Source organism: Vicia villosa, unplaced genomic scaffold (assembly GCF_029867415.1).
Source record: "Vicia villosa cultivar HV-30 ecotype Madison, WI unplaced genomic scaffold, Vvil1.0 ctg.001966F_1_1, whole genome shotgun sequence".
In the NCBI taxonomy this organism is placed as follows: Eukaryota; Viridiplantae; Streptophyta; class Magnoliopsida; order Fabales; family Fabaceae; genus Vicia; species Vicia villosa.
This window is the reverse complement of record NW_026705794.1, coordinates 267,376-279,636: the sequence shown is the minus strand read 5'-3', so window position 1 is coordinate 279,636 and position 12,261 is coordinate 267,376. Positions and strand designations below refer to the sequence as shown.

Sequence of the window (12,261 nt, the reverse complement as noted above, 5' to 3'; positions counted from 1 at the left end):
AAAATAAGTACTGAATTTTTATAAAATTGGATTTTTATGCCACTGTTCTTATGCAATTTTATAGTTTGGTTTGGCCTGATGATCATTATAAGTTTGGGGATTGCTTCTCCGCACGACGAGGAAATCCTAAAATGTCCTTACGAATTTAGAAATATATTTTCGGACGCATTCTATTCACATCAAATATATGCATAAATGAACCTCATTCTCATTTTATTAATAAAAATCCAGAAATATATTTTCGGATTAAATCAAAAAATATAAACTCTTTGTTTTTTTGGTAATAAAAGACAATGAAAGAATAACACAATTTTCGGAGAGAAAGTTCCGTGTAATAAAACTAGAGGAGATTAGTTGAGCTACAATGTATTAGAATTCATAATTTTAGAGATTAGACTGAATTATAACATAAAAAATGCTTCAACCTAATTAATTAAACTTCTTTTTTATGAATTAATTAATATTTTCATAAAACAAAAAGTAGCAAATGATTTAATTATTTTCCTTGGATCACTTTTCTACTAGTACAGTTTAACTTAACCTCAGTTTTCACAAGAGAAAAAACTTTAGAATCGACACTCAACTGTTATTATGTCTTGTTACTCATTACTCCCTCCATAATGATGTATAAGAAAAAAAAACACACACTTTTCTTATTACAAATTATAAAGAAAAAAATATTCACTTTGTTTCATTTAACTATTTTATTCTAAAAATACATTTTCTTTCAAAATAAAATTAAATAAATTGTATCAAATTTATTTTCCATAAACAACAAATTAAAATTATTTTTACATTTTTTCATATAATATATTTCAGAAAAACACAAATTTAAATTTTTTAAATAAGGGTAAAATATTAACTTTTGTTTATAAATTTATTACTAAGTGAGTAAAAAACCTTTTACGTCCTTATCAAAAGGTGTTTTTTTGTTTTGTTTAGAACAGCCAAAACGGCACATTCATCGAGCAAGGGGCCATAGCAGACAAAAATTGACTTGCAACAAACTAGTTTTTGGAATGGTAAGTGAAACTCTAAGAGCTTACTTTTTGAAAGAAAAAAAAAACAATTATTTTCCTGTTAAGTGTGGGAATATATAATATAAGGAAATATAGTTTTATTTATTAATTAAACTTGGAAGGAAAAAAAAAACATTATGAGCTAAATTCCCTATATCTTAGAACATCCAACTTGAGAAAAACTTTGTAAGATCATTTCCTTCTCATATTCTCACAGACGCGCCTTTGTCGTTGGATTAGATGAAGCAGGTGCACTCTGCATACAATACAAAAAACAATGTCAAACATGCTCTTGCTGATCATTCATTAATCAATGACATGTATGTGTGTGTTCGTAAAGTGTCGGTCGGCAGTGTTCGAATCCCTTCAGACACATCTTTGTTTTAAGGGATGATTTCATGCACAAAGGAGATTAATAAAAACTTTGACTTACCACTCTTTCTTCCAAATACCTTGATGGCTTATAAAAGTTACCATATAATTGTGTCCATTTCTTTAGGCTGCTATAAATATGCTTAGCCCCAACCAGATCAGCCCAGAAAACAATGCCGCCACTGCCATAAAAAATTGAATGCAAGAGACGCAAGTTAATCATTGAATACTCAAAATTATTCTAAAGATTGTCCTTAATCGTTAAAAGAAGGGAAGTGGAACCTACCGATAACTCCCATTCAAAGAATAGATGCAATGTCGAGGTCAGATGCTCGGATAACAACTCCTTCTAAAACACGACATGCCTCGTTCACTATTGGAAAGAGTACCATCTCCACAATCTCTTAGTAGAGACAGATACGGGCTGCAAAAGCAACACAACTATGAGTTTTGCTGATCAAAACATCGCATCAAAAGGCAAAAACGTAAGCACAGAATGAAATAAGTCAATCTAAATAGGAACTAGATGCGACACTACAGAATAGAAGCACCTTTCCGTTGGGAGCAATATTGCAAATTCTTTTAGACTCCTCAATGATTGGTAGTACGGAAGGGTCGGGTTTTGGTTTGCTACCCTTTTCGTAAATGAACATCTTAAAAATTCATCATTTGTTTGGCCACCGCCAAACTACATAACTAAATAGAAACATAAACACTTGTTGTGCCAACCCAGATAAATATAAAGTTTACCACTAGATATACTATGCGAAGAAACCAAACTATGTCGGAGTACTTGGCAATGAAAATAGGCTGTTGGTGTGAAGCCACACCTCGTTATTGAACATAGCAATGTCCTCAATCTTTGTCACTCGTCTAGTCTTGACATTGTAACTAAAATGCATGGTGTACCTGCCACCTATAGGCAAATTTTCTTCTCTCGTTGAAGATCTAGATACTCGAAAGATGATTTCATCGTGGATCCAACAACGAAATAGAAGAAACTTAACAAAAAACTCTTGGCCGCAAGCAGCCACATAATCAAACGGTCCCATTTCATGATAAAGAGACCATTTTCCAGAATCAAAATCCAATATATAGATTTTATATCTTTTATTCTCAACAATACTGACAATGCAAGAAATCTGATTTCCTCTCCATAAGAATACTGTATGAGAAAAAGAAAAAGGAGAAAAAGGATCTGGATGCAAAGGGGGGAGTGGAAATTTTCCAACCGTAATTTCCTTGTCAACATCAAACACAGTTACTTGATGATGTGCAGATATCCAATAAAGATAATTGGATCCATCATAAAGTGGTTTCCAAATAGTATTCCATGCTATAGGAGCTTCTTTTCTATCTATCTCTTTCCATGAGATATCTATTCCAATTCTTAGTACATAGAAAACATAATAAAGAGCACCTGAAACCTCTAGGATGTCTATAAAGAACAACTTGAATTTGGCAGTGTGAGGAGCAGAAACTATAGCAAATTGAGCTGAAGGGTATGGGCGTTCTAGTGAATAGGGTAGAGGAGGAAGTTTAAGCAAAGACTTGATGAGGGGGTTCACGAGGAAAGCTTGTGGTGGTTGTGAAGAAAACAAATCCCAATCAAGCATCAGCAAAATGCCATTATAACTACATATAATGGTTCCGACTTTTGAAGGTGTTCCCAAACTAATCCTTTCAAATTCAAAGTGACCATTCACATAACTTTTGATATCCAAGTAATAAGAACTGGTTGGAGAACCATAATCTTCAACGTAAAGACCAGGTTTAGTAAGTTGTAGGCACGCTTGAGCAAAATGGGAGGTGCGAATAGTAGTTGCCCATGGTTTGCAAACATACCTTACAGAATTGAGCAAACAGTTGAGAGGAAGCAAACTAAGTATAGGAAGCATCATGTCTTGATTGAGCAAGACCTTTGAAGAGTCTGAATCATCATTGTAACTGCTGCTGCTGCAATTGTTTAAGGATTTAAGCCTCTGACTTCTAGTTACAACTCTTTCCATTATTACTGATCCTGTTGAAAGAAGAATAGAGTGAATAACCTGAAAATTGAAAACTAAAACTGAATCCAAATCATGTACCTTGCAAAGGAACGTAGAACCCTGATGGTGGAGGCGGTAGCGCTAGGGTTTCGCGTGAGAGAGATAGATGGAGGCGTTAGCGCTAGGGTTTCGCGTGAGAGAGATATAGAGAGAGAGAGAGAGAGAGAGAGTATATAATTTGACTATGAAGAAAATTAGTAAGAATAATTAAACTAAATATATAAAAAGTACTTACTTTTAAAAACTAAATATTGTGTTTCTATATAAATGGCGACGGTTCGCAAAATAAAATAAAATTGTAGCATAGTCATTTTTACCCGCTTAACCAATTCAATTAAAAGATAACTTATTATTCATGGAAATTATTATTAAAAGAAAGGGTTATTACCATTTTATTCTCTTGTCGTATCGGTTATTTCTGGTTTATCTACCTTTAAATTTTCTTTTTTGAAAAATAAACTTGGCATTTTAAAATAATAACAATTTAGTCCATAAAGTTAAAATCTACAGGAAAAGTCGCAAGAAACTTGCAGATTTTTCTACGAATTTTACCTTTAGATGTTAAATTATTAGTATTTTGAAATTGCAAGATTGTTTTTAAAAAAAAAATTTATAGTAGATAAAGCAGAATTGGCTTATATGACAAGGGTGTTAAATGATAATAACCTAAAAGAAATAATTTTTTAAAAAAAACTTAAGGCTATACAGTTTTGTTTAAAATCTTTTAAAATAAGGTTTGTTAAAATTATATATATATTTATATATATATATATATATATATATATATATATATATATATATATATATATATATATATATATATATATATATATATATATATATATATAAGTTATAGAAAGAAAGAAAAAAGAGGTTTTATCAATTATACTTCGCAAAACAATTTTAAGAAAGATGTAATTGCCTCACAATAATTGAAAATTATTCCAAAATTAATTTTTCTAATTAAATATATAAAAAGTACTTACTTTTAAAAGTGATTTAAAAAACGGTAATTAAGTCCTAACCAGTTAAAGCTTAGAATATATAGAAATTAAAAATGTAATGCATTCAAAAAGATATATAACAAGTCATGCAATGTTGAATTTAGTCTTTAGGTGTAAATAACAGAAGCATGAACAACAACAAAATGTCATGAATTTAAAAAAATAACAATAAAGTCGTGCATTGTTCAATTAATCTTTAGGTGTAAATAAAGTAAACATGAATAACAATATGTTGTCATGAATATTGTTGGAAACAACCTCCATAATTTCCTCCTCTGTGAAATGAAAAATAGGCATTGGAAAAAACGTGAAACATAAGCTTAAAGACACGAGAATATTTTAGCGTGAAAAACCTTCTCAATATGAGAAAGAAAAAACCACGGGACCCTTGGGTCTCTTAAACTTCCACTATAATGATAATGGGAATACAACAACTTTACCCTTAAGAAACTCACTACAATGTATTTCTCAATTTACAATAAACACTCTCACAAATTGGCTCATTTTTTCTCTCACAAAGAAACTCTCTATGAGAAACATTTCTCTCCAAGATCGTCTTTGAGGGCGTGCAAAGCGGACAACCGCACAGGGCCTCAAATTTTTTAGGGTTAAACTATAGTTAAATATGGGCTCATAAAATAGATGGTAGGTTAAATCGTGAGTACATAAAGCCTCTCTTTTTTTATGATTAAACTGCGGCAAATTTACACAGGGCCTCCAAAAAATTGAGACGGTCTTGATTCTCTCTCTTGAGCAAGGCTCTCTTTCTCTCTTGCTTCTTGTTTGTGTCTTGTGATTTGAATGCTTGCCAATGATAATATTTATAGGAGAAGCAGATGTTCTTTGCAAAGCACGCACCATAACTAGTGTTCTTTGCAAGACATGCACTACACCATGTGTATATCATACACCTTACTACTTGTCATCACATGCAACCTTCCATTTTGTCAAATGTTTGTTGGCCACGTGACAATGGTTGGACCCCCACATTTCTCCCCCTCCAACCATAGGGGAATGACATTGATTAGTTTGGGGTTGTCGTCAATCCATCAACTTGTTTGCAAAATTCTATCTTCTCTTTTGTTAGAGGTTTTGTCATCATGTCTGCCTCATTCTCATTGGTGTGAACTTTCTCCATTTTCAACAGTTTACTCTCCAACACATCATGAATCTAGTGTTACCTCACGTTGTAAAAATCTGCTTAAAAATTTACGTTTAAATGGAGAGTCGCCACCCACTACTTATTTTATCCTAATGAAAGTACAAAACAAGTGGGAAACCCTTCAAAATGATCTCCCTTGTACACAAGGGGGCCCATTTAACCTCTAGGTTCTTAAAAATGAGATTTTGGGTTTTTAGTTGTTGTTCGTCAAGATCAACAATTTTGGCTGATTTACAACAGACAAATTCAAAAAGAATTGAAATTTAATAAGAGTAGGCCTCATTCCGAAGGTTTAATCATTGGTCAAAAGGAAAACCAAAGAATTTTGAAAACAAGGTTTTGATAAATATAAAGGGGACGTATATAAGTCCATCGTGGAGCTTGAAAAAGCAGCCAGCAAAATAAATCAGTAACCAACCCGTGCATACGCACGGGTTCTGGTTTAATACGCACATTTGTTTATATAAGATATTTATTTTAAATAGAAGGTTAAAAAGAAAAAAAATAAAATAGCCAAAGTTTAAAAAAAATTACCTAAAAAACTATCTTTTGGAAAAAAAATTACCTGGGTAACTAGGTTTGGGGGTGCCCTACATGTAGGAGCCACACTCCATGACGCCATACGAATTCGGAAATACATTTCTAGATGCACCCTATTCACACTAAATATTTGCATAAATGAACTACATTCTCATTTTGTTAAAAATAAATATTCGAAAATATAATTTCTGGACTACATTTGGAAGTATACTTTTGTAGGTTATAAAATCTCTCTTCTTTTGCTTCTTTTGTACTTAGCACACAATTTTCGGAGAAAAAGTTTCATGTAACGAAACTAGAGATTAGTTGAGTCATAATATATTGGAATTCATAATTTTGAGAGGAAAGAGATCTGTGTTTGTTTGGCTGAGAGTAAAAATAAATTTGATATTTGATTAGATTCAGTTATAACATCAAAATGTTTGAACCTAATTAATTAATTAATTTTTTTTTAAAACAAAATTATTAAATGATTTCTTGGTGAGAGATTAATAGTCAATACAAAAGGAAATGAAGAGAAGAGGGTTTGTACCATTCAGAAGTATATATATATATATATATATATATATATATATATATATATATATATATATATATATATATATATATATATATATATATATACTCCCTCCGTCCCAAATTATAAGAGAAAATCAGTTTTTAGATTCATTGAATAATTAATGTATCTGGTCTATATATAGATCAGATACATTAATTATTCAATGAATCTAAAAACTGATTTTCTCTTATAATTTGGGACGGAGGGAGTATATATATATATATATATATATATATATATATATATATATATATATATATATATATATATATATATATATATATATATATATATATATCCGAAAGTATAATTTCGGATTATTTTTTTAATAAAATGAGAGTGCGACTCATTTCAGAAATATAAATTTAATGTTATCATAGAGTGAAAAGAAGTGCATTTCTAAATTCCAGAAATATTTTTGACTTTTAAATAGGTGCAGATGGAGAAGCAATCCTCATAAGTTTTTGGTTTTGAACCATCTATCTAATCTTTTTGTCTCATTAATTTTATTATATTTAGAATTTTTATCTCCTCTATGATGTATGTACTGAAATTGGAAACAAAGGAAGCAACTTCACAACACTTTACAATTGGTTGCATTCTCCTTTATATTTCTTAACCAATCCTTTATATTTCTTAACATTGATTAAGATTTTTTTTCTTTTGTATTGGGTCGAGTACTCATTAATAAATGTTGCTTATAAGAAAAAATTGTACTGAAATCTGCATGTTGGATTGTCTTATATTTTCAAGATTTTAATTATATATTTTATTTCATGAATTGAAAATCCACTCACAATAAGGATTTAATTATTTTCCTTTTAACACTTTTTTACATTTTTTCATATAAAATATTTCAGAAAAACACAAATTTAAATTTTTTAAATAAGGGTGAAATATTAAGTTTTATATATAAATTGTTACTAAGTGAGTAGAAAACCTGTTACGTCCTTATCAAAAACGCTTTTGTTTGGGTTTAGAACAGCCAAAAAGGCACATTGATGGAGCAAGGGGCCATAGCAGACAAAAATTGACTTGCAACAAACTAGTTTTTGGAATAGTAAGTCAAACTCTAAGAGCACAATTTTTGAAAGAAAAGAAAAATATTTATTTTCCTGTTAAGTGTGGGAATATATATAATATAAGGAAATATAATTTTATTTATTAATTAAACTTGAAAAGAAGAAAACTCATGAGCTAAATTCCCTATATCTTAGAACATCCAACTTGAGAAAAACTTTGTAAGATAATCTCCTTCTCACATTCTCACAGACGCGCCTTCGTCGTTGGATTAGATGAAGCAGGTGCACTCTGCAAACAATACAAAAAACAATGTCAAACATGCTCTTGCTGATCATTCATTAATCAATGACATGTATGTGTGTGCTCGTAAAGTGTCGGTCGGCGGTGTTCGAATCCCTTCAGACACATCTTTGTTTTAAGAGATGATTTCATGCACAAAGAGATTAAGAAAAAATTTTACTTACGTTTATAAAAATTACCATACAATTGTGTCCATTTCTTTAGGCTGCTATATATATGCTTAGCCCCAACCAGATCAGCCCAGAAAACAATGCCACCACTGCCACAAAAAATTGAATGCAAGAGACGCAAGTTAATCATTGAATACTCAAAATTATTCTAAAGATTGTCCTATATCGATAAAAGAAGGGAAGTGGAACCTACCGATAACTCAGGAAGCTCATTCCAAGAATAGATGCAATGTCGAGGTCAGATGCTCGGATAACAACTCCTTCTTCTAAAACACGACAAGCCTCGTTCACTATTGGAAAGAGTACCATCTCCACAATCTCTTAGTAGAGACAGATACTGGCTGCAAAAGCAACACAACATTGCATCAAAAGGCAAAAATGTAAGCACAGAATGAAATAAGTCAATCTAAATAGGAACTATATGTGACACTACAAAATAGAAGCACCTTTCCATTGGGAGCAATATTGCAAATTCTTTTAGACTCCTCGATGAATGGTAGTACGGAAGGGTCGGGTTTTGGTTTGCTACCCTTTTCGTAAATGAACATCTTAAAAATTCATTTGTTTGGCCACTGCCAAACTACATAACTAAATAGAAACAGTTTACCACTAGATATACTATACGAAACCAAACTATGTCGGAGTACTTGGCAATGAAAATAGGCTGTTGGTGTGAAGCCACACCTCGTGATTGAATATAGCAATGTCCTCAATCTTTGTCACTTGTCTAGTCTTGACATTGTAACTAAAATGCATGGTGTACCTGCCACCTATAGGCAAATTTTCTTCTATCGATGAAGTTCTAGATACTCGAAAGATGATTTCATCGTGGATCCAATAAAGAAATAGAAGAACCTTAATAAAAAACTCTAGGCCACAAGCAGCCACAAAATCAAACGGTCCCATTTCATGATAAAGAGACCATTTTCCAGAATCAAAATCCAATATATAGATTTGATATCTTTTATTCGGAATAATACTGACTATGCAAGAAATCTGATTTCCTCTCCATAAGAATACTGAATGGGAAAAAGAATCTGGATGCAAAGGGGGGAGTGGAAATTTTCCAATAGTAATTTCATTGTCAACATCCAACACAGTTACTTCATGCTGTGCAGATATCCAATAAAGATAATTGCCTCCATCATAAAGTGGTTCCCAAATAGTCTTCCATGCTATAGGAGCTTCTTTTCTATCTATCTCTTTCCATGAGTTGTCTATTCCAATTCTTAGCACATAGAAAACATAATAAAGAGCACCCGAAACCTCTAGGATGTCTATAAAGAACACCTTGAATTTGGCAGTGTGAGGAGCACAAACTATAGTAAATTGAGCTGGAGGGTATATGCGTTCTAGTGAAAAGGGTGGAGGAGGAAGTTTAAGGCAAGACTTGATGAGGGGGTTCACGAGGAAAGCTTGCGGTGAAAGCCAATCCCAATCAAGCATCAGCAATATGCCATTATAACTACATACAATCTTTCCAAGTTTTGAAGGTGTTCCCAAACTAATCCTTTCAAATTCAAAGTGACCATTCACATAACTTTTGATATCCAAGTAATAAGAACTAGTTGCAGAGTCATAATCTTCAACGTAAAGACCAGGTTTAGTAAGTTGTAGGCACGCTAGAGCAAAATGGGAGGTGCGAATAGTAGTTGCCCATGGTTTGCAAACATACCTTGCAAAATTGAGCAAACAGTTGAGAGGAAGCAAACTAAGTATAGGAAGCATCAGGTCTTGATTGAGCAACACCCTTGAAGAGCCTGAATCATCGTTGTAACTAGTTTTTGAATTCGAGTTTGAATCATCATTGTAACTGCTGCTGCTGCAATTGTTCAAGGATTTAAGCCTCTGAGTTCTAGTTACAACTCTTTCCATTATTACTGATCCTGTTGAAAGAAGAATAGAGTGAATAACCTGAAAATTGAAAACTAAAACTGAATCCAAATCATGTACTACCTTGCAAAGGAACGTAGAACCGTTATGGTGGAGGCGTTAGCGCTAGGGTTTCGCGTGAGAGAGATACAGAGAGAGTATAATCTCACTATCAAGAAAATTAGTAACCCTAAACCGTAAACCTCAAGTGTCAAATAATTTGGTCTAACCTTTAAGCTCAAAAATTTGGACTTAGAAAAGTTTTTTTTTTAATATTTAAAATATATAATCATATAGGCACGTACATTATCATATGATTGAGTGGATAAAATCCAAACTTATGTACTGGTAAATTGATTGTATAATACTAAAATTCTACAAAATTCTGTTTAAAATTTATAAATATTGGATAATTTAATAATCAAAAATATCTATTTTAATTAACTCGAAATCCGTGTAAATTGAATTTCTCTAAACAATATTTAAATTTGTTCAGAAACGGGTCTATAATAGTTACCCATGATTTGAATTAAGCGATGTTTTTGAGTCGAAAATCGTTCGTGATAAACTCGTTGTGCAACACTAATTATATATAAGGTTAATTTTTTGAAATTTTGTAACAGAATTATGCACTAAGCGTGCTTGTATCAGACATATGCATCAATTGTGCTTCTAATATACTTATGCACCAATGTTTCCTTTTCCTTTTGTTAATCTAAATTGCAACGATTCTACTTTCAAGATGGTACTCAACATTACAACGGGAACTTTTATTGTAAATGGATAACAGGACTTAAAATTTCATTAATAAGAAATTTAATTTAAAATTATATCTGAAACTTAACATTTCATTCATAACAAACTTATTGAATTACAATTAAATATGACATGGATTGCATAACAACTACACTAACTTAACCACGCTGCAAACACCATCCATAACAGCAAATTACAAACATCAACCAGGATTTTTTTCTCTTTTAAATTACAATCTTTCTCTTGACTTTTTCTAATTTGTTAAGCCTTCCTACTCTGCAATCAATCTCATCAACAATCTCTTTCGTAAATTCTTTCAAATTAGCCCTGTTCATTTCATATTGGGGATATCTGGACGGATTATTTTCGTTCACTTCAAGCTCACTAACGAAGTCGTCCCTCAAGAACAGACTGCAACCATTCTGCAATTTAAGTGTACTATAATTAACACATAAAACCGAAAATGTAAGTTCAAAATGATTACATGATTATAAATACTCACCTTGGAATTCCTACATTTCCAGAATTTTCTGTCTGAGTTTTCAACTGACTTGGAGACCCACATCTTCATGGTTGAGTTGCACCTGCATATTGGCATACTCTTTTCAACATCATTCGTTGAGGAAGATTTGCTTCCGCCCATCCCAAATGACGGTGGACGAAGATGGGCGAGGATGAAGGGGATGACAAACGAAGATGAAGGGGAGGATGGAAGAAGATGGAGGGGAGAAGAACGAAGACAAGGACAAAATGAGGGAATAAAAACCCTAGCCTTGAAGATTAGTTTAATTTAATCTAATGCCATGCTGTCATGAATATGCGGCTAAATCGTGTAAATAAAATTAAAACTAAATGCCATAGGAAGAAATCTACATAAGGGGGGTTTAAAAAAAAACTTTACCCGAAACTAAAATAAAAAATATTACCTTTAATTTTCATTGATAATATTGCTTCAATACATGTTAAATTCTTTTTAAATATGATTTATCTTTAAAAATGTATATGGTGTGTTGAGGTAAAGAAAAAACCAAATTCTTTTTTAAATACTTCTCTAAATAGTTTGACAAGTGTTGTATGCATGTCATACAAGTGTCAGACACCGATTTAAAGATAGTTTGACAAGTGTTGTATGCATGTCATACAAGTGCCGGATACCAATTTAAAGAATATCAAAATAAAAAAAATTTAAGAACATTTATCTGACTTTTTCGACACTTATCTAATTTTTCAACACGTGTCGTACATGTCGAATACCATGACACGCCAACTCTTAAAGATGTCCATGTAATCCCATAATGTATATAAGAAAGAAACACCCTTTTATTATTACAAATTATATAGAAAAAAATATTAACTTTGTTTCATTTAACTATTTTATTCTAAAAATATATATATTTTAAAATAAAATTAAATATAAATTGCATCAAATTTATTTT

At 31.7% G+C, this 12,261-nt stretch overlaps 2 protein-coding genes across 6 annotated transcripts; both read right to left on the bottom strand.

The window, feature by feature from the left end:
- Nucleotides 1-1,095: 1,095 nt before the first annotated feature.
- Nucleotides 1,096-3,635, bottom strand: LOC131637309 (uncharacterized). Of its 3 annotated transcripts, XM_058907895.1 has the most exons (5): nt 3,479-3,635; nt 1,943-3,411; nt 1,678-1,815; nt 1,453-1,573; nt 1,096-1,275 (listed from the first exon to the last, which is right to left on the bottom strand). In XM_058907895.1, exon 2 carries the CDS (start codon nt 3,398-3,400, stop codon nt 2,171-2,173), a length of 1,230 nt encoding a protein of 409 aa, XP_058763878.1. In that variant the 5' UTR covers nt 3,401-3,411; nt 3,479-3,635; the 3' UTR covers nt 1,096-1,275; nt 1,453-1,573; nt 1,678-1,815; nt 1,943-2,170. The 3 variants fall into 3 exon arrangements, with proteins under 3 accessions (XP_058763878.1, XP_058763877.1, XP_058763879.1); XM_058907894.1 differs by having other exon boundaries at nt 1,096-1,573; XM_058907896.1 differs by having other exon boundaries at nt 1,096-1,573; nt 1,943-3,615.
- Nucleotides 3,636-7,788: 4,153 nt separating this feature from the next.
- LOC131637336 (uncharacterized) lies at nt 7,789-10,294 on the bottom strand. Of its 3 annotated transcripts, none has more exons than XM_058907936.1 (5): nt 10,154-10,294; nt 8,644-10,083; nt 8,391-8,538; nt 8,207-8,286; nt 7,789-8,015 (listed from the first exon to the last, which is right to left on the bottom strand). In XM_058907936.1, exon 2 carries the CDS (start codon nt 10,070-10,072, stop codon nt 8,831-8,833), a length of 1,242 nt encoding a protein of 413 aa, XP_058763919.1. In that variant the 5' UTR covers nt 10,073-10,083; nt 10,154-10,294; the 3' UTR covers nt 7,789-8,015; nt 8,207-8,286; nt 8,391-8,538; nt 8,644-8,830. The 3 variants fall into 3 exon arrangements, 2 of the variants coding, with proteins under 2 accessions (XP_058763919.1, XP_058763920.1); XM_058907937.1 differs by having other exon boundaries at nt 8,882-10,083; XR_009294304.1 differs by having other exon boundaries at nt 7,842-8,015; nt 9,873-10,083.
- Nucleotides 10,295-12,261: the final 1,967 nt, after the last annotated feature.

Excerpts from the sequence above, each read along its gene's own strand:
- LOC131637309 (XM_058907894.1), bottom strand. The coding sequence starts at position 3,400 with ATGGAAAGAGTTGTAACTAGAAGTCAGAGGCTTAAATCCTTAAACAAT.
- LOC131637336 (XM_058907936.1), bottom strand. The coding sequence starts at position 10,072 with ATGGAAAGAGTTGTAACTAGAACTCAGAGGCTTAAATCCTTGAACAAT.